The 21,762-nt window shown below is 41.9% G+C and overlaps 1 protein-coding gene across 1 annotated transcript in view; it reads left to right on the forward strand.

The window, feature by feature from the left end:
• The window catches only part of LOC115461066 (protein lin-54 homolog), a 213,302-nt gene that overhangs the window by 172,366 nt on the left and 19,174 nt on the right, over positions 1-21,762 (forward strand). The window contains 3 exon segments of the mRNA XM_030190614.1: positions 181-272; positions 11,406-11,477; positions 13,633-13,735. Coding sequence (XP_030046474.1) covers positions 181-272; positions 11,406-11,477; positions 13,633-13,735 — 267 coding nt within the window.

Consider the following 21,762-nt stretch of genomic DNA (forward strand, 5'->3'; position numbering starts at 1 on the left):
GGTGATGTATGATCCCTTATTTTTATATTTTTCCCTCTGTTTTTGAATGGAATGGGACATTTTTCAGAGGTGTAGCAGGGCCAGAAGGTGGAACTATTTATTTGCAAGACATTTGTTTCATGCACTAAATTCTCATAATTAAAGTGTGCTGTGATTTGTTTTTTCTTTATATTTTGTTAGCTGCCGCAGTCAACGTATGTGCCTATAGCAAGCAGCGCTGGCTTCACTGGAACATCTAGTATCCAGACCCAAGCCAGGATACCATTCAATGGGTGAGTATTGGAACAGAAATAAAAGCAGGGCCTGTGCTTGATCCTGAAGGAAGTTTTAAAGCAAGAGGTCAGAAGATGGTACCTCAAGGAGCTGAACTTTGGAGCAATACCACAAAATATTATTTACTGAGAAAAGGCACCAAATGGCAGTGGAAGTGGTGCAGGCAAAAGTAGTGCTACAATTCTAGAAAGTCTGGGATAAGCACAGAGAATCCCTAGAACTGAAACGTGAAGGAAAACCCAGAGATTGGCTGGATTCTGATATTGTCCTAGGAAGTAAAATGTCCCCACTTGTTGTCATATTCTATTTCTCTGTTATAGTTCTTTGAACTTTCTTATTACATGGCCTTGATACTGATGAAAGCACAGTGATGTGGCCCTATTTTTAATATGTAAAACTGAAAAAGCTTGGGGATATATTTGTGTGGCAGCTTTGATTTCTAGCTCATAGCTATTTTCCCTCTGGCTTACTGTTTCCACGTCACCCGGTGCGGAGCGTTTTCACAACATATACAACTTTAAGAGCACACACCATCATCTCCACTGCACATGTGTGAATGTCTTCCTGCCCCACCGCAAGAGCATGGGACCAGCAGTCTGTCTTCATTTCCATGAAGCGAGTTTGTGCCTTCCTTTAGGGTAGTTTTTGCTTATTTTTGTATTTTGTTTTTCTTTTTTGGGAGGTTTTCTTCTACTCCTCTTACAGTTTTAGATTTTGTTCCCCACTTTTAAGTTTCTTATTTTTTCTGTGCTGCAGAGGCCTACTTAGGCCTGAGCTGTGGTCGGGATTTTTCCCCATTATTTTTTCTGCTGATTTGCCCCTTTTTGATATTACCATCAAGTCGTTTGATTTAGCCACGACAGTTTTTCCTTCCATGTCATTGAAGGTTCCCAGTGGCTTCAAGCGCTATGCTTGGTGCAATCGGATCATCTTTGGAAAGGACACCCATTCTTGGTGTCTCCAGTGTTTGGGGCCTGAACATACCCTTCCAGCTATCTTCTTTGCCTGTGTATGCAGAAAAGAACCTGGCTGTTCAGAGAGGCTCAGAGAGAAAAATTTTGGATCCTGGTCCATATTAACGGCATTGGAGTTGACGCTTGCTCTGGCATTGGGTGCATCGGTCCTCTTGGCTGCTAGACCTGTGTCTGACACTGAGAGTTGGTATGTATCGAGCAGGTCTCCACCTGCCTCGACAGCAGCCATTGTGCAGGGCCCCCGACACCATTCAGCATTGGACCCAACACCGACGGCACATGGGGATTCAATGACGTCCTTGTCGGCACGGAGGAGTGTCGATGCTCTGCATTGGACAAAGGCCAAGAAGCACAAGCATTGATCCCCCTTGATGCATGGTGCCGGGAGCACCGGGCGCTTAAAGTTCCGGTCCCCGAGAAGCATCAGCGCTGGGAGGCATGCTCTCCCTCTATCAAGGAGGTGCCAACTTGGGGGTCTCCATGCAGCCAGAACCAGGAACCCGCACCGACCCCGACGGTTCAGCAGGCTGTCTCTGGCCCGAATCCCCAGCCTTTCCCAATATCGGCCCTTTATGAGTGCATCCGGGCCATGCTTCAGGAGCATCTGGCCAGGGCTTCTCCAACAGAGTGGGTTGGAATCTGGGGTGCTTGTACCAACCTTCCCTTTGCTTGCTGCCCTGCAAGTCCCTCAGCCTGTGGTGAGGTCTCCGACGCTGGTGCTGCATGTTGTGCCAGTGTCTACAGCTCCCTCTACTGGTACACCCTCGACGTCAACAGAGGGAGCTTCGCAGGAGTCTAGGGTGAAGCCTACACCTCAACGCCCTTCCAGTCAAGAACATGGTTTCTCTCTGTCGAGGCAGGCTCGGTCTCAACCCTCCCATCAGGAGTTCTTTGCTGATACTGACATGAAGTACTCCTGGGCATCTAAGGAGTATCCATGGTACTTCTTGGAGGAAGAGTCCTAGATGGTATCCTTTCTGACCCCTCTTCACCTGAGGAAAAGAGAGAGTCTCCACCTGAGAGCCTTTCCTTCCCAGCTTTTGTCAAGGAGAGGTGGCGGCTGCTATCTCTATACATTTGGAGATGGAGGATGAGCTCAGGGCAGAGATATTCAAGGTCCTGGGCTATGACTCTCCTCCTAGAGAGGCTGCGATTGTCCTGCTTCACAAGATCTTGTGAGACATTCAACTGAAGAACAGGGAGTCCCCTCTGTCAGTCCCTGTCCTCCACAAGAAAATCAACACCATGCATTGGATCCAGAGTTCCCCTGGGTCATGATGAGGCCTCAGTTGCCTCATTCCCTGGTGGTGGTGGAATCCATGCTCAAAAGAGCCAGGAGTTCTAGGGACTCTGATTTGGTGCCCCCCAGGCAGAGAAGCTCAAACCCTGGTCTCTTTTGGGTGGAAGATGTATCAGGCCTCTATGTTCATCTCCCGAATACAGTCTTACCAGCTCTATATGAGCCTTTATTTGCAGAACTTGGTGCACAGTATGACTGATTTGGCAGAGTCTGAATCTCTTCGCCAGCCAAGCAGCAGAAGGTATGTCATAAGGTTTTGGCCAGGGGTGCTTACAATGCTTTTGATGTGGCATCCAGGATGTCTGTCCAGAGTATAGTGATGCGCAGACTCTCATGGCTGTGTGTCTCTGACTTAGACCCACAGTCCAGCAGAGATTGGCGGATGCCATTTGCTGGGAGGATAGCTTTCTTTTTGGAGAGAAGGTGGAGGAGATTGCTGACCTTCTAAAAAAAAGTATACTGATACTGTCGATACTTTTTCCTGCCGGACACCTTCTTGCACTTTCCTCATGCAGGAAGTTTTAGGGCAAGAGCTCCTTACTACTCTCAAAAGCACAGGTACGCGCCTTCCTCTCACCAGTCTCTACAGGCTCAGCCCCAGCGTGCTCATTCTTGTCAACAGTGTGAGCTAAAGCTCAACTAGCCCCCAGTCAAAACTGGATGTTTTTTGACTGCCTTATAAAAAAAAAAGTATACTGATGATATCAATACACTCTCCTGCTGGATGCCTTCTGCACCCTCCTCATCCAGGAGTTTTTCAGGTAAGACGAAGAGAGCTCCCTACCACTCTCAAAAGCACAGGTAAGCTCCTTCCTCACCAGCCTCAACAGGCTCAGCCCCAGCGTGCTCGTTCTCGTCAACAGCATGAGCTAAGTCCCAGCTGGCTCCCCATTCAAAACATTGCCTCCAGCAGAGCATAGCCACCATAACAGTGACGATTCCAGATGACCTACCAGTGGGAGGGAGGCTGAGTTTTTTTTCCAAGATAGGTGTCCCTTTGTAACCTCAGACTGGTGGGTCAGATTGTCAGTCTCGGTTATGCCCTTCATTAGCATCAGCGACCACCAAATTGCCCTCTGAGAACATATTCCTTCAGGTCTTAGCACAAGGAAGTACTTGCAAAGGAACTCTCTCCGCCCTTCTAAAGGCCCACGTGGTCAAGCCTGTTCACCATGGGAAGAAGGGAAGGGATTCTATTCCAGGTACTTTCTTGTCCCAAAGAGAAAAAAAGGGGGGGATGCATCTCATCCTACACCTAAGGGCCCTGAACAAATACTTGGTCAAAGAAAAGTTCAGAATGGTTTCTCTGGCACCCTTCTCTCAATGATTCAGACTCAATATTGGCTATGCTCTCTAGACTTAAAGGATGCCTACACTCACATCCCGATACTTCCAGGCTACAGGAGGTATCTCATGTTTCGGGTGGGAATGCGTTGCTTCCAGTATTGCGTGCTCCTGTCAACTCCCAGGGTTTTCACCAAGTGTCTAGAGATAGTCACAAGTCAAAGGACTGCTCAGGAGTCCATGCGGAGAACTGTTTGGGTGCCGGAACTGTAAGGGTTTGTTTTAAACCACCTCAAGTCTCATCTGCTCCCGGTTCAGCAATTGGAATTCATTGAACCCTGTTCAAGACTCAACAAGTGTGAGCCTTTCTCCCTGTGCCGAGAGCGGACGCTCTAGTTGCACTCACCACTCAGGTTCGAGCCAGCTGGTGGGTCACAGCTCGGCAGATGTTGAGTTTGCTAGGTCTCATTGCCTCCACAGTGCGTGTCACTCCCTTGAAACATCTGCATATGAGAACCTCCCAGTGCACTGTAGCTTCCCAGTGGTGTCAGGCCTCTGGGAACCTAATGAGTGTCATCCGAGTAACACCAAAGTTGGTTCAATCCCTCCTCTGGTGGACAATTTGATCCAATTTGACCGTGGGACTTCCATTCCAAATTACCCCAGAAGGTGCTGATGATGGATGCATCCCACCTGGGATGGGGAGCTCTATTTATTGGAATTTATTAATCGCCTTTATGAAGAGAATTGGATGGGCTTCACACCCAGGGTGCTTGGTCAGCTGAGGAAGCAAATCTTCAGATCAATCTCCTGAAGCTACAAGCAATCTGGAACACTCTAAAGGCCTACAACCTGTTCAACCAAATTGTACTCATAAAAGTAGGCTCTATGAGGATCTTTTTTTTTTTTTTTTTAACAGGGCATCTAGTTACCAGGCCAGGAAGGTACCTGTTTTTCCCCTATTTTATATAAAGACATATACCACCTAATTCTATAAGCTTGCATGCACAACTTTACACTTAGCGTGCAAAGTTGCACATACAAGTTATAGAATGTCAGTTATGCACTTAAATTGATTAATGAGCTGCTAATTGATATTAGTGAATTGACTATAATTGGTGTTAATGGGTACTAATTGGCGCTAATGAGCAGTTAAATGCATAACTGCCTTAAATTCATATTCTATAAAGTGTGCACTTAAAATCCAAAGTGAGTAAGGGCAAGGGGGATGTGGACCTGGGAGGGGCATGGTCAGGTTGGGGCATGCCCAGCATTTGTGCACACAGGTTATAGGATACTAGCAATTAATACATCTGACAGCCGGCAGTTAGTCACAAGAATTTACACCAGCCATTGAGCTAGCATAAGTGCTCATGCCTAAAGTTAGGCACGTAAGTGCAGACTTACTCTAGTATTCTTTAATGACAATTGTGCGTGCAATTGCCGATATAGAATTCACGCTTAATGTGCATCATCCTGTTGACTAACTAAGAAATCTACAAAGAATTATCCCCATAGTGTTTTTTTAATAAAATACTAACTCAGATCCTGCAGAAATCAAGCCTAGATTAAATGCATGGCCATTATGCTCATAAATAGTGACTGCCCATGCTCTGCTAGTGAGCATACCTACTGTACCAGCACACGCAGGATTACACTACATGTACTTGTAGGCATGACCTAAGAGCCCATTTACATTCATATTTTTATGCATGCATCTGGGGCAATTTTATAAGCACCTACTCTAGTGCATAAAATGTTGTTTTATACACTGAATTCACTTCTAAAACTTTCCCTGTTTTCAGAATTGAATTAGATTTAGCTAATAAGCTGCTGTTCATGGTGATTGTGATTAGTTGATTTATATCATTTTTTTTTTTTATTTCCATTTTGCTCACACCTTTTTCAGTAGTAGCTCAAGGTGAGTTACATTCAAGTACATTTGATATTTCTCTGTCTCAGGAGGGCTCACAATCTAAGTTTGTACCTGAGGCAATGGAGGGTTAAGTGACTTGCCCAAGATCACAAGGAGCAGCAGTGGGATTTGAACCGGCCACCTCTGGATTGCAGGACTGGTGCTCTAGCCACTAGGCCACTTCTCATGTAAATACAACTAGAAAATGTCCTTCATGGTTACTCACGTGGTCTGCTAAGGAATGCCAGATGCCTGAAAATGTTGCTCCAAACAGTGCCATTGTATGTCTTCAAGGGCACAGCATTTCGGAGCCATCTTTGTCATTAAACCTGTTAGCGTCACTAGTTATCTGGATCCTCCTAAATAGTCTCTAAACCAGAAGGGAAGAGAGGAGATCTTCCTACAGTTGGGGGTTCACAGCTTAGACCTTTTGCATCAGAAGACAACACAAAAAATCTGCTGTCCTGTTTTAAAAGGACAAGTGACAATATCAGCTCCCTTTTTGCCTATTTCCTGGGTCTATTAATACATAAGACTTTTTAAAATATGGGACAAAGCCTCCATAATCTTGCCCAATTCTAGTCTCACCAAGTGTGGTTGCCTTGTTTGTCAACTATTGGTAAAGACCTCACATTGTTTAGCAGTGTCTACTTTCATTGGTTTTGCATTATAAGTAAAGACTTCCACTTGAATATCCACTAGCTCTGACAGCATGGATATTGATGCTTATTAGTAGCATCTCTCCAGCTTTCTCAAGAACTTGAAAATAGAAAGTAGCCTTAAAACAGTCCAGTAAGAAAAATAGCTTCAAGTAAAAAAATGTTCTGTGTGTTGTATTCGTGAAGAACTTGACCCATTTGCCAGTCCATCAAGGGACCTGCTTCAGTAGGTGTTCCATTTTTCATTATCTGGTCTAAATGCTTTCTTAATAAAGAGAGATGTATGTATTATTGCTGCTTACCACACACAGATTGGGACAGTTTCCGTTGAAAAAAAAAAAAGACCATTCTCATGGGACTATAATTTGGTTTTGAAACTGTTGATGAAATCACCCTGTGAACCTTTGGAAGCAGTGGAACTGAAATACCTGACTTTTCTTGGATTGGACTGGATTTAATAATTTGATATGCTGCTAAATACATTAGTGCCTAAGCGGTTTACAATAATTAAAATAAAGTACAAATATCAATTTTACATACAAAACTAAAATAATTCCAGATTAACAATCCAGCCAAGTAGGTTAATTAAGCCTTGAGCTCTCATCTCCTGTTGTCCATATCTATAATCCTATAACAGGGTAGCCTTTTGCAGTTACCCTAAAATATGAGGTGCATTCCTCTGCTCCTGCCTTTGCTGTGGTTTTTATTTTTAAAAAATTTGTTAGGTTTATTTAATTTCATTGTTTTTATGTACTTTAAAGGAATTTATATATTATGGGAATTTATGGATTTAATGACGGTTTAAAATCCACCCACATAAATAAACTTTTCAATTCTCTGCTTTGAACATCAACTTCCTTGGAAAACAAGCTATAAATGCCAAGTTTGATTAAATTTTTACCCAAAGTGGTATCTGTTTTTAATATTGATCAATTCATAGTGCTTATCACTTTCTTCCAAGACCTCATGCTGAGAAAGATGCACAAATTCTGCACACAACAAACCATAAAACATTTCTCCTGCTGGAATTCTGCATGACTGCAGAGTGCAGAATTTGCACAGAATTCCACATTTTTGAACAATCTGCGCTCTGAAGCTGGCTGGCCTCCCCACTGCCCCCCAAACCCCCCACCGAGCCTCGGTGGGCCTTCCCGGGCCTACCTGAGTACACCCTGGTGGTCTAGTGGCCTCTTCCGGGGCAGGAAAGAGCCCAACTCTTTCCTGCCTGCTGCTGCCACTTGCAATATGGCTACCAAGATTTCAAGCGGTAATCTTGTGAGACTGCTGCAGGAAGTCTCGGCCATTTGGAAAAAATGGTGGCAATGACTCAGAGCAGCGGCAGCAGACAGGAAAGAGTGGGGTTCTTTCCTGTCCTAATGAGGTACTCCCATGCAGCTCCTCTGCTCCTACCTCACGGGTGAGTTCAGGGGCAGGCTGAAAAAAAATATTGATGGCATGTGGGTGTAGGCAGGGAGAGAGCTGTAATTTAAAAAAAATGTGGATGCTGTATGTGGGTGGGAGGGGGCTGTAAAAAAAAGGTGGATACTGTGGGTGAGTGGAGGGAGGGAGGGGGAGCTGTAAAAAAAAAAAATAAAAGTGGATGCTATATGTGTGTTTGTGTCTTTATGAGAGAGAGAGACAGAGGGAGTGAGGGGCTTTTAAAGAAAAAGTGGATGCTATATGTGTGTGGGGGGGGGGTGTGGAGGGAGGGGGCTGCAAAAAAAAGTAGAAGCAATGCATGGGTGCAGGGAGGAGGCTAGAAAAAAAACATGGATGCTATGGGTGCTGGGAGGGGGCTAGGAAAAATATGGATGATATCTGTACAGAGGGGCTGTAATATTGGTTAAATTATGACAAACTTGCAGAATTTGCAAATTTTGTGCATAGAATTTTAAAGAGGTTGCAAACTTTTTGCACAGAATTTTGTTGGGGGGGGGGGGGGGGGGGGGGGGGGGGGGTTGGCGCAGAATTCTGACAGACCACCCAACTTTTCATATTTCTTGATTCTGATAAGCTGGGAACTGCAATACTGAAAATATCTTCATCTCATTGGCTAGTTAATGGCATAGTCCACTGTTACAAAATTGTGAGATCACAACTAACTGACGCAGTCATTTATTGTTTATTAAACATTTGCTATACCACTCATGCTGTGCACAAATCAGAGCAGGTAACATGAAAAAAAAAGAACTCCCGATCATAATGACAGGAAAGTAAAGTCCACTTATATACATCAATCGTACAGTGACTGAAAAAGGAGAGGAGCAGGAGATGGTGAGGAGGAGCTACCACGGGAAGAATTAAAATTGGGGGAACAAATAGGGATTAAAAGAATGCATTATTCCTAGTTTTCTCCCATCTGGCTTGGGAAGGGGGTGGGAGAACAAGTTGGTGATCATTTAAAGAGCATAGACAACAAGCTGTAGTTTAAGGGGTGGTGTGGGAGGCAAGGTTATTCAGCTTTTAACTAGATCCGGAACAGAATTGGCAGCCAATTTAAGCAGAGGGGTAACATGGTCCCTACAAGAGGCTCAACAAAGTATCCTGGAAGCTATATTTTGTAACATTTAAAGACATTTTAAATTTGTTTTTTCTGAGACCTGCATATACGGCATTGCAACAGTCGTATCACAAATTTATGGAAACGAAGAAGAGTTCATAAGGCTGGGAGGTAAAAATAGCTCCTAACTGCCCTACGTTTACGTAAAAAGTAGAAACCAATTTTCAGGACGGATGAGGTTTGTTGGTTAATTGCTTAATTGTCTCATCAATTCCATTCAAGGAATATTCCAGTCACATGTTTACATCTCATTACTGTCTAGACCAGTAATTCTCAACCATTTTTCAGTTGGGACACACTTGACAGTGTTCACACACGTGACACTACATACATGACCCTCATGGATCTTTGGTCTAACAGTGTGTGGCAGATCTTATTTTAATTGTAAACATGCTCTTCATCTACAGAAACCTCATGTCCCCCTTCCCCCAGCAACAGGTACAGATCAAAGCTAGCACATTCTCCATGGAAGTTACCACACACATACACTGTGAAATACAAACCCTGAAAAAATCCTAACTCAACATATAGTTCTATAGCTTCCTTAACTCTGCCTTCCTCATTGTTCTCGCTTTCCTATCATGGCTATGGGGTTCCTTTCTTGTTTCTTTGACTTGTTTTTGTAAACTGCTTTGCTGCAGTAACTAAAAGGTGGTATATTAAAATCCAAATAAATATACATTTGTAGCAAACCTGCCATACAGCGGTTGCACTAATTCCTATGATTTGAACAACATGAACCCTACCTAAGAATAGACAACACTACAGATATTAACACAGAGCTCTGAAACGCCAGTACAGACAAACCCTCACCAAATACAGAACAAGGGATCACAAATTAGAAATAGAAATATGAAGATAAAAATTGAACTGGAAACCCTAAAACGTCAAACAAGGCATATACCACAAAATGGGGAAAATAAAAACAAATGCATTTCCTCTTTTACTGAACAAAATACAGAAGACATCAGTGATCCACTTTTTACAAAGCTAAGATATTCCACTTAATAAATTCTAAATAAAACACTTTTTTTTTTAATCTTTGTTGCCTGGCAATTTAATTTTTCTAAGTATGTTGGTCCTAGTTTCTCTTTTCTGCTTTCATGGCTATCCTCTGCTCTCTTTCGAATGGGTGCTGTCCTTTGTTATTTCTCCATTTTCCTCTTATCTTCTTCCATTCCCTCACTACGTCTGCTCTGACAAATTTCTTCTTTCTTTTTTTTTTTGTTTGCCCATTCAAATTTCAACCTCTTACTCTTTAGCCTTCCATCTATATTTCACTAACCTATCAACTTTCCTTCTCCTCCTCCTACCCGCTAGCTCTCTTTCATCCTGTCTCACCCTTTCCTTGGTCTCCTATTCCCTTCTTTTTCACTCACTCCTCATTATAACATTTCTACCCTCTGTACTCACCATCCTCCTCTTGCTCATCTCCTTGAGAGTCTCCATGCCCAGATTCCCCTTGCAGACCAGCATCTCCTCTCTCGCTCTCCCCCACACACTTGTAGCTTACTGTACCCCCCCCCCCCAAAAAAAAAAAGTGCAGCTTCACTGTTCAGCAGCTCAGAGGAGAGAGTGGCAGCAGGAAACACAGCCCAGCTGCAAGACATGCAGCTACCCTAACTCGAATGCTGTACTCCTTCCCTGGGTCACTACTAGCTGCAAACTGCACTTACCAAGTTTTCATTTCTGGTGTGCAGGGCCACTGGAAGTGAAGGCCTGGCAAACACAATTTCTTGCCTACACTGTGCAGCAGGATGAATCTGCCACAAGTGAGAGTCTCAAAGCTGAGAGTTGCCCTTTTTTCAGTTGGGAGGAAAGGGGATTTGGTCATCAGGGTACTTCATTGCCAGCAGATAAGAATGTTTAACCATTCAAATGTATAAAATTTCTGAATGTCCTGGCCATTATGTTTCAAACTGATGGTGCAGGTTCTGTATACTTATAGAGAAAATAATTTATTATTTATTTGGATTTTGCTCATACCTTTTTCAGTAATAGCTCAAAGTGAGTTGCATTCAGGCACACTAGGTAAGACCATCATTTAATGCCAGTGATGGCTTCTTTAACATGTCAATGAAATTAATAAAAGGAATTATGAGGCTGATAATGATAAGCATTTTATATTGATCTTTACTTTATTAAAGAGATGCTCTTAATACATTTATTTTATTGATCCACAGTAGGAATAGTGGGTAGTGAAATTTAGAGGCCATCTATTAATAGGTGCTTGGTGGGGTGACCATATAACATTCTAAATTAAAATTTACTGTAGAAATGTTGAGCTCCCAGTCTGATACTCAAGGTAATTATGCTAGGTTCAAAGGACTGGTGAGATCCTTGCAGAAGCATAAAGATGACTATAGAATAGGTTTCCAGATTATTAAAGCAAGAAAAAGGTTACAGAGAAGAAGACATGATGTGTTTTTTCTGTTTCCAGAATAATTTCATCAGAGTCTACAAGCAGACCCAGAAAACCATGCAACTGTACAAAGTCTCTGTGTTTGAAATTGTAAGTTAGTATTATGTATTGATATGTACTATTTATTTTGACTCATGTTTGGTGGGGAAGGGTGACAGCTTACTCTAGTATACACAGATAATATATTATAATAGGTGCCTACACTGGAAAGTAAGATACATTTATTAGAATTGCTGTAACAGAGTTCTTTTTTTAATTCATGCAGTGTCTTTGTTCAGATACTATAAAGAAAACCAACCTACAATAAAAGAATCTATATAACAAAGAACCTTCAACCAACCACAGTGGGGCACTTGCTCAGTGCTAATGTTTTGTAGTCAAATGACATTCTGCTGTGACTGTACTCCCTTCTGCATACTGAACACTTAACTGACCCTGAGCAATAGCAATTGTACATTATTTAGAGTATTTTATCTCCTACCAAATCATCACAGATCAAGGCAAGTAACAATCATGTGTCCATATTGTGAGAGTACAACATACAGGTTATGTAGGTTATACTTAGTACACAAATCAGCAATCATACATCAGAAAATGCTGAATGCAATAAGCAACCCCCCCCCCCCCCCCCCCGAGACGGTCAGGGGTATGCCTGCCAAATGCTTGTTTGAAAATCTTAAGGTTACAGTGAAAATCCTGAAGATTTTGGAAGTCTCAAGTCATTGGTAATGTATTCCACAGTGGGGGCCCAAAGCAAGAAGAAGCCCTCATCCAAGTAAATTGGTGGCATCCTACTAACAGCAATGTTACGTGTTTAATGAGATTGCCCTAAGCAGTTACAAGGAAACACAGAGTTGCAGATGGGAAACAAACACCACAAATAAAGAATAGGCAATCTTAAAAATCATTGATAGTGTCTTATATCACATTCTACTGGTAACCAGTGTAACTGTATCAGCTCTGTGGTAATTTGTTTGAACTGGGATTTCCCTAGCATAAACTAGTTTAGAGTAGTGACCTGGCCTTTGTTGGCAAAACATTGGAAACAAACGACAGTACCATCAGTGGCTCAGGTCCTCGACAAGGTGGATTATTGTTGCCTTATGTCTAAGCTCACAGGTAAAAAAAACGGGGACACCTTTTGCAGTTCTGAAAATATGGACACCCTACAGTATATGCGGTGGCGAGATATCTCAATATGAAAGATTTTGTTGTTATAACAGTTTACTTTTTTGGTTAGTCACCACAACTGAAGTCCTTGCATTGTTATTCAATTTGGGCTAGGGAAGGGGAGGGTTTCTTACTGGGGGGGGGGGGGGATTGGAACTGTGACGACATAAAAACAGCAAACAATTGTATCATTGCTTTAATTGTATAACATGCTTATTGCTGGTATTCTAAATAAAAATTGGAAAAAAAAGAAAAAACAACAGTGACCTGGCCAGGTCACAAATGTCAGGCAGATTCCAAAAAGTAGATCATTTCCAAGGGTAAGCTTATAATAGCCCCTTGAAAGTAAAGAATGGGATCTCCACCTTAAACTGTATAATTTCTATTGTAGTTTACTAGGTACCTTTTACTGGCCCAATATAACAATGTAAACATATGATAATACATAAGGTTTTAAGAGCATGTTAACTCCTATAGCTTAGTCAAACATACAGTTGTGTGTAAAACTGTAGGCATCCCTCGTCACTTTATGCAATCTGTTAAAATCAGCAAATAGTAATTAAGTGTTAGTGTTAAATATCACAGAAAGATGCTGCTTTTAACTTAGTACCATATAGAGATTAAGCCATCTTCTGTTCACTAAGGGGGTCTTTTACTAAAGCTTAGCTCGAGTTATCTGCAGCAGAGCCCATTTTATTCCTATGGGCCCTGCTGCAGATAACATGCTAAGCTTTAGTAAAAGACCCCCATAGGGATTCACAGCTGCATTTCCATGAAATATAGACAAATCTGTGAAACAATAAAGGTGGGTCTAAAAAAATAAGAGATTGCTTTAAGCCATGAACTTTACTTTAGAAATAGAAATATGTTTACTTGTTTAAATTATAAGTTACTTGTTTACATATGCTGTCTGTTATATTCAATGTTAACCCACTGTCATTTGTGTGTGGGGGGGGGGGGGGTTAATTCTTATGTTTGCGTTTTCTAATTCAAAATTATAAATAAAGATATAAAAAAAGAAATAGAAATACAGTTAAGTCACTTTGTAAGTTCTGCTGTGACCCTAATATTTCAGATACTGTGATTGTTTTGCGAATGGGGAGTTCTGCAACAACTGTAACTGCACAAACTGTTATAACAACTTGGAGCATGAAAACGAGAGACAAAAGGCGATAAAGGTAAATAACTGGTTTCTAAAATATACTTGTTGATCTCGAAGTTAGCCCATAGTTAATGGTTATGATGAAACAAGAAATGTTCATGGAGTTGTCTTTGGTGCTGAAGGTGAGCAAAAATGGAAGGCAAGTTCTCTAAGAACAACGTGTCTAGTAGTTAAACTAAGAATCAATGACCTGTTATGTGGTTTGCTGACACCTGAAATTCTCAAGACAGGGATCGGTATTAAGGCTGCTGTGATCACTGTCCTTTCAAAGAAGTTCTAGCAACAGTTCCAGTGCTTTCCTGCTTATTCTAGGTTTTTCTCCAGGCTTTTATGTTTTTCTTGTTTTAGACCTTTAAAATGTTTGTTCTGGTTTTGCTCTTCTGCAGGCTGTAATAGCTTTTATTGGAGGTAGCTTTAAAACAAAGGAAAAAGCAGTTATATAAAGAGGGAAGTGACTCACACTCTCTAACATTTAAAATCATGTGTTCCTCAGATACTTTTTATGAGTGTTCAGCTGCATGTAGAAATGAAATGAGTGTATGATTTTCTTAGTGTGTACTTTTATATAGGTTTCCACCAACAGCTGGTGAACAAACAATCAAAGCTTACTTAACATTAGTATTTAAATCAAATACGTGGAATTAACAAATCAAGAATAATGTCGAAGAGGAATATAGACATTCGTCAACTTCAGAATGTCAGTGATCTGGCTTTAACAAGTTTTCTTGTGTCAAGGTGCATGTAAGAACGTAAGAAAAGCCATGCTGAATCACATCAAGGTCCATGTAGCCCAACATTCTGTTTCGAGGAGTAGCCGGTCCTGGTCACAAGTATCCGGCAGATTCCAAAAATAAAAAGAGATCATTTCCAAGGATCAACAATGACTTTCCCAAATCTACCTGGCTAATTTTTAATGGACTTTAGCTCTAGGGACTTGTCCAAACCTCTTTTGAACTCTACTGTGTTAGTCGCCGTGTCAATATCTTCTTGCTCCATAGCTTAATTAAGTGCTATATGAAAAAATACTTTCTCTGATTTTTTCAATCTGATCATTAGTTTCAAGTGTCCTCTTTTTTCCCCCCTGTTTACAAACATTAAACTACCATTCTTTATTTAATTGTTCATCCCACTCAGGATATTATAGAAAATTATAAAATCGTATCTCAGCTGTCTCTTTTCCAAACTGAAGAGCCCTAAACTGTTTAGCATTTCTTTATAATAGAGATGCTCCATCCCTTTTATTGTTTTTGTTACCCTTCTATTAACCTTTTCTAGTTATGCTACAGTGTGTCATTTCTGAGATGGGGTGACCAAAACTGCACACAATAGTCAAGATATGGTTGTACTGTTGACCTGTACTGAGGCATAAAGATATTCTTAGTTTTGTTCTCCATTTCTTTTTTTTTTAATAATCCCTAACATTGTTTGCTGCCTTTTATTTTTTCTATTGGTAGCTACAGTACACTGGGTTGAATATTTCATCATATTTGTCCACAATGACTCCAAGATAGAACCCAGCATTGCATATCTTTTACTGGAGTTATGTTTTTCCTATGTGTATCACTTTAGACATCTTTGCAGTATCTATTATTCAGATTTATTTTAGGCCACACTAAATTTTATTTCTGCCTATTAGATGTCCCATCTCCTGTCTCACAAGTTCCTTTCAATCCTCCACTATTTTAGCAGCTTTGAATAATTCTATATCATCTGCAGATTTGATCACCTTACTTTGTTGGTCCTTTCTCCAGTTTTTTTTATAAATGTTAAACAGCACAGGACCCAGTTTGGATCCTTGGGAAACTTTGCAATAGTCTTTTTATATTTGGGAAAACTGAACATTCAGTTTGACTGTTTCCTATCTTTTAACCAGTTATCAATCCATAATAGGGCAGTTCTCCATTTTCTGATTTTGCATTTTCTGATGAGTCTGTCATGAAGGACTTGGTCTAATAATGCCTTTTGAAAATCCAAATACACTACATCAACTGACCCACCTTTATCTACATGTTTACCACTTTGAAATCTAATAAATTGGTAAGGTGAGAATTCCTTAACTAAACTCGTGCTGGTTCATTCCAGCTAAGCAGTGTCTGTGTGGCTGTAAATTTGTTCTTTACCACTTTGCCCAAAACTAGTCAGGTTCACCAGTCAGTATTTTCCTGGATCATCTTAGAAATCCTTTTTAAAAATTGGTGTTATATTGGCCACTTTCTACTCGGTTGTTGTAGCTGTTTTATATCATTTGTGACAGAAAATCCTTAACTTGTGAATGATGCTATTGCATGTTGTTGGAACAGAAGAGCTCAGAACTTAATGTAAAACTCTGATCAAGCTCTGATCCTCAGGAGCTTAACCGAGATTGGATAGCAGAGCCGGTAGTGGGAGGCGGGGCTGGAGGTTGGGAGGCAGGGATAGTGCGGGGCAGACCTATACGGTCTGTGCCAGAGCCAGTGGTGGGAGGCGGGACTGGAGGTTGGGAGGCAGGGATAGCGCTGGGCAGACTTATACGGTCTGTGCCAGAGCCGGTGGGCAGACTTATACGGTCTGTGCCAGAGCCAGTGGTGGGAGGCGGGGATAGTGCTGGGCAGACTTATACGGTCTATGCCAGAGCCGGTGGTTGGGAGGCGGGGCTAGTGCTGGGCAGACTTATACGGTCTGTGCCCTGAAGAGCATAGGTACAAATCAAAGTAGGGTATACACAAAAGTAGCACACATGAGTTGTCTTGTTGGGCAGACTGGATGGACTGTTCAGGTCTTTTTCTGCCGTCATCTACTATGTTACTATGTTCAGCCTTTCCTGCACGCTACAATCTCTTCAGCTACTTAATTTTATCTTTTCCACTCTGCTGGTCAGACACCAAACAAAGCTCTCCTAAGAAATTTTTTGTATTTAGTTTAAAACCTTTTACACTGTTGTTTTCTGTTGAATTGTTTATTATTTTCTCTTATTTCTACAAGTTTGATATGGCTCCAGAATCTATACTGTGGCCTTGCTAAAAATAACAGCTTAAAAATCCAGAACTTCGACACTCACTCCAAGTCCTTAATCTACTTAGTTACTAAGATAAGGAATGAGAATGCAAACTTTGTGCTCTTTTGTCTCTTGAGTATGGAAAGACTGACTTAATCATCTTTATGATCACTCTGAAGCTGAAAAGAGGCTGCTTCAAACAAAAGATGATGATACGGGTCTCCTGTGCTCAGAAGCAGGGCTGCTGAGGGGAGGGATGGGGGACAAGGTTCCCCGGGCTCGGACTCCAAGGGGGGCCCGGCACCGGCAAGGCTTCCGTAGGTAGGCAGTTGCCTCTGTGTATCGGGACCCGGGTGATTGCATTAACACTATAACCCAGCTCTCTGCACATAGGAACAGAAGAGTGACAGACCGAGGGAGGTAAGGGGGTGGGGACAGCGGTGGCCCAAGTGGGGGAAAGTCTGTGGCAGCTGCTGTCCAAGGGTGGGAGGGTGGCTCTGTCTCTCAGCGGCCCTGCTGAGAAGTCTGCCAGCGCTTCGCATTTGCGTAGAGAATCTTTTATGGAACAACATTCAACTTCCCAGTGAAGTGGCTTTAAAAGTCTAGTTGCCCTGACAGACAGTTTGAGCCTGCAAATTGGTGGGAAAATGTGGGATACAAATACAACAAACAAATATCGTTAATACTGGCATTGGCTTCCTTGGAAGTTCTGAAACCTTCAGCACAACTTCCCTCTGAATGCCTGCACAGGCCTGAAGAGAAGGTGGCCTCATCGATCCTTTCCAAGGTGGCTGGATTCCTCTTCTGTGCAGCAACTCCCAACGCACATGCCGCGCAGAGTGCATAGACATGACAGACACAACACAAAAGCTTTATAGCACTATAGCACTATAAAGCAAATAGTGCTGTCCTAGCGTAGAGTTTACCTGGCTTACAGGATGCCTCTGTGCAACAGTCAGGGTTCAAGGTTATGTTTATTTGATTGCCTTCTTAGTGTCAGACCATCAAAGCGGATTACATACAATAATAATATATGGAAAAGAAAAAGTTACAATCTAATAGAAGTAATATAAAACATAAAACACCACTAAATTGAAGCAATTCATTAACCTAGGTAGGCCTTGATAATATAATAAAAGCTGAGTGAAATAGATAGGTCAACGTAGCTTTAAACCTAGAAAGAATACCCTCTGTAGGCCCTGCTACACTTTAATCAAACCAAAAATAAGGGACTCATCCACAAAAATAACTATATGTCAATAACAAACAACAAAATGTGGATGGTGGATTTCAGCATAAAGTACTGTAAAGTGCCCTGCTACACTGAACATCAATGTTCAATATGTACTTAAAGACACATCTGGAAGAGCAGGTATAGTTAGCAGGTGGTGTTGGCTGGAGCGCAAGACCCTTGGTAGAACATAGGGTAACAGATTTTTAAAAAAAAAGCAAAAATGAAGGAGAACCCAAATACAGGATCTTATGAATCAGCAACAAGATATTATACACAGTTTGATTTTCCACCAGAAGCCAATGTTCAAGTTGCAACAATGGATTCACATCATCAAACGTTTTGGTGTTTTAAAGCAGTTTAACAGCAATGTTTTGTATCAGCTGCAGCTGTCTGATCGCTCTCTGACAGACACCCTTCAGAACCACTTACAGTAATCTATGTGTGTGATGACAAATGCATGGATGAGAATGTGTAATGTGGCTTGGCTAAATAGATGTCGAACTGACCTAATTCATCTTAAATGAAAAAAGCATATCTTAACAGTAGATGACGTATGTTTTGAAGGAGAGATTAGAGTTCAATATGATTCCTAATACCTTAATGAAACAGTCTGTTTCCTTGACTCCAGTGTTAGTCACAGTAGCTGATGACTGTAGCTGCCAGTTACATTTCCTCTCCAAGACCAGCTGTATTTCTTCTAGCAATATATTTAATGAATTTGTGAAAGGCTACTGCAAAGACCTTCCAAATGTGCAGTACCGACAACCTAGTGCAACACCTTCTTACTCAGCAGGTGTAACTTCAGCCCAGAAGGATACACAATTTTCTCCTCATCTATCAATTGCTGACTCAGAGCCTGAACCTGCACATTTGCTAATTTCCTTATCTCCATCTCCTAGATCAAATATATCTCAAACAGAGAAATTCTTGAATCATCTAGATGTTCACCCAGGCTTTCTTGAGGAGGCAGAAGAATATTCTATAGTGAATTCTGTCTGATTCCTCTCTTCTCCAGTGAAGAGTGAATCTTGGTATGAGGATATATCTTATCACAGATTTGTCCAGTGGATGGCACAAAAAGAACCGGTCCCAATACAGGAAATATACAGAGCCGCAAGTGATGTTTTTAGCCTCCTAAAGTACATAGAGGCACCAAAAGCTACAGTTGCAGTTCCTATTCATGGCCTGCTTAAGGGTCAACAGTTCTGTATGTGGCAAACCTCACTTAATGTGCAACCTACATCCAAGAAAGTCCAGTTTTTTCACTCCTCCATTGTGGTTGAAGTTGTGAGTTTTCTAGGACTCTGGGAAAAGTGAGGCCCTAGGAGGAGAGAAGCCAATCTGTAGTGTAAGCTACCAGAATCTGGCTGAGTTTTTATAAAAGGACAATCTGGGTTATTTCCAATTTATATTTATAAAACATTTTTATTGATGACTGAAAAGAAGAACTTGTCATCAAAAGTTTTTAAGTTTCTCCCCCCCATCCCCCCTTTCATGTATGTGGTAATATAGCAAAGACGAGAATAATTCCAACCCCAATATCAATCTAACCTATGTTGTAAAGCAGACAAACCCAACATAGGAGAGGCCTAACTCCTCTGACACTCCCCTTCTGCATAAACAACAAAAATCTCCCAAACCATTCCCTCCCCCCTTCCCATCCTCCCTCCCCACCCTAAGGTATGCAGTCTAATAATACAGGAATATAGAACCCAAAGGCAGATTTCCACAGTAATACCTATAAAGGTAGAGTATTAAGAAGTAGGCTCCGCGCCCGATGGGAAAGGCATCGTATATAAGGCTCCCAAACCATTTTCTCCACTTTGCTGTGAGACAGGCGGAACGAGCCTCCCAAGTTAATAGCAATTGAAGCACATTACGCCAATGCCACTGATTAGGAAAATTTCATAGATACCACTTCTGCAAGATACACGTCACACTCACCACACATGCTTTTTATAGAAAATATTGATGTCCTTTGGACAGAGGGCCCCTATATTGTTCTGTCCCTGATAAAAAAAAAAAAAACTCAGGGGGGCAAAATCTACAGGCAAAGGAAACAAAGTGTTTATATATGAAAACAGCTGATGCCAATAGTCTCATATGCTTGGACATGTCCAGAGTGCATGAGAGAGGGTATTCTCTAATATCCCGCAGGCCTTACACTCCAATGAAGCGATACACCGAGCATGGAATGCCTGCCTTGGAGAAACATATGCTCTTGTTAAAATCCGAAACAAGCATTCCCTGTATCTAGCATTATAGACGATCTTTGGGATAAGCCGCAACATAGCACGCAGTGCCCCCTCCTCTACCTGATGACCCAGCTCCACCATCCACCTCGTCACAATGGGCACCTAAGTCTTCCCAGGCATCAACAGAGTAAGAGCTTTATGAAAATAAGCCACAGACATGTGTCACCTGAGTTGATGTAAAAAAAAAGACTGTAGTCGAGTTACCACATTCAACTCATAGCCTTTACTCAGAAGGCAAGACTCATAGTGGGTGACCTGTATATATGCATATAAATTCCCTGGGTGTGGAAGTATTGTGTTCACAACACTACCAAGTGGTTTAAGAGTGCCCATTGTGTTCAACATGTCCGCAATACAAAGATAGCCCTGCACGCCCCAATTTTGAATTACTGGAGAGTCTATCCCAGGGGTGAAGGCCAAATTCCCCATAAGGGGTAAGAAATCCGTGTAATTAGGTGAGCAATGCCAGTAGTGAAGCAAAATATGCCAGGCAGCCCTCATAGGCTTTAACAAAACACTGTTGAGGACAAATCTGCTCCTTGTGCATGCAAAGATAAAGGTAATGACTGCCATATCCGCAATTGCTGTTCGGTAGAATGCAGCAGACGCTTGATATTTAAAGAGTATAACGCCCCTAGATCAACCGGCAGCTGTATACCCAAGTAAGTAAAGTGGCCATCCGCCCATGACAAGGGGAAGGAATCTCCCCAGCCCTCGCAAACCAAGGGCGTAGTTGGCAACGCCTCCAATTTATCCATATTTAAGTGAAACCCTGAGAATTCCCCATATTCCTGAAAACGTTCCAACAAAGTTGGAAGTGAAGTTAAGGGAGAAGTCAAGTGTACCAGGAGGTCATCCGCAAAAACTGAAATTTTAAATACCTTTCTTCCCACCCGTACCCCTCTAATGTCTGGGTTGGCTAAAGTCTCTTTAATCAGGGGGTCAAGAGTCAAAACAAATAGCAGTGGGGGACAGTGGGCAACCCTGTCTTGTCCCTCTACCAATGGAAAAAGGTTGTGATACAGAGCCATTAACCAACATGACTGCCCTCGGGTCATGATACAAAGCACATATCGCATCAAAAAAGCTACCCTGAATGCCATACATCTCAAGAACCTTAAACATAAACAGCCAGGCTACTCTATCAAAAGCTTTTTCTGCATCAAAGCTAAGAAGCGTGTTATCATGTTGCATCCTCGCCGTTTCCAAAGAGGCCAGGATCTGCCGAATATTTTTAACTGCATGTCTATCCCGTAGAAATTCCACCTGAGGAGAAGCAATGATGGATGGTAATACCCTAGCTAATCTGAAACACAAAAGTGAGATAGGTCTATATGAACCTGGTAAAGTGGGATCCCGACCAGGTTTAGGGAGCACTATGATATGAGCCAATGTCAAAAATTGAGCAAGTCGTTTAGACGCAATAAACTCATTGAACATAGCCATAAGAGGTTCGGCAATATCTGCTACTTAAAGCTTATAAGATTCTGCTCTGTATCCGTCTGGCCCAGGTGCCTTAAACTGAGAGCTACGCTTTATGGCCCACACCACCTCATCTTCCTCAGTAGGTTGATTTAGAG

This window comes from Microcaecilia unicolor, chromosome 2, assembly GCF_901765095.1.
Source record: "Microcaecilia unicolor chromosome 2, aMicUni1.1, whole genome shotgun sequence".
Lineage (NCBI taxonomy): Eukaryota > Metazoa > Chordata > Amphibia > Gymnophiona > Siphonopidae > Microcaecilia > Microcaecilia unicolor.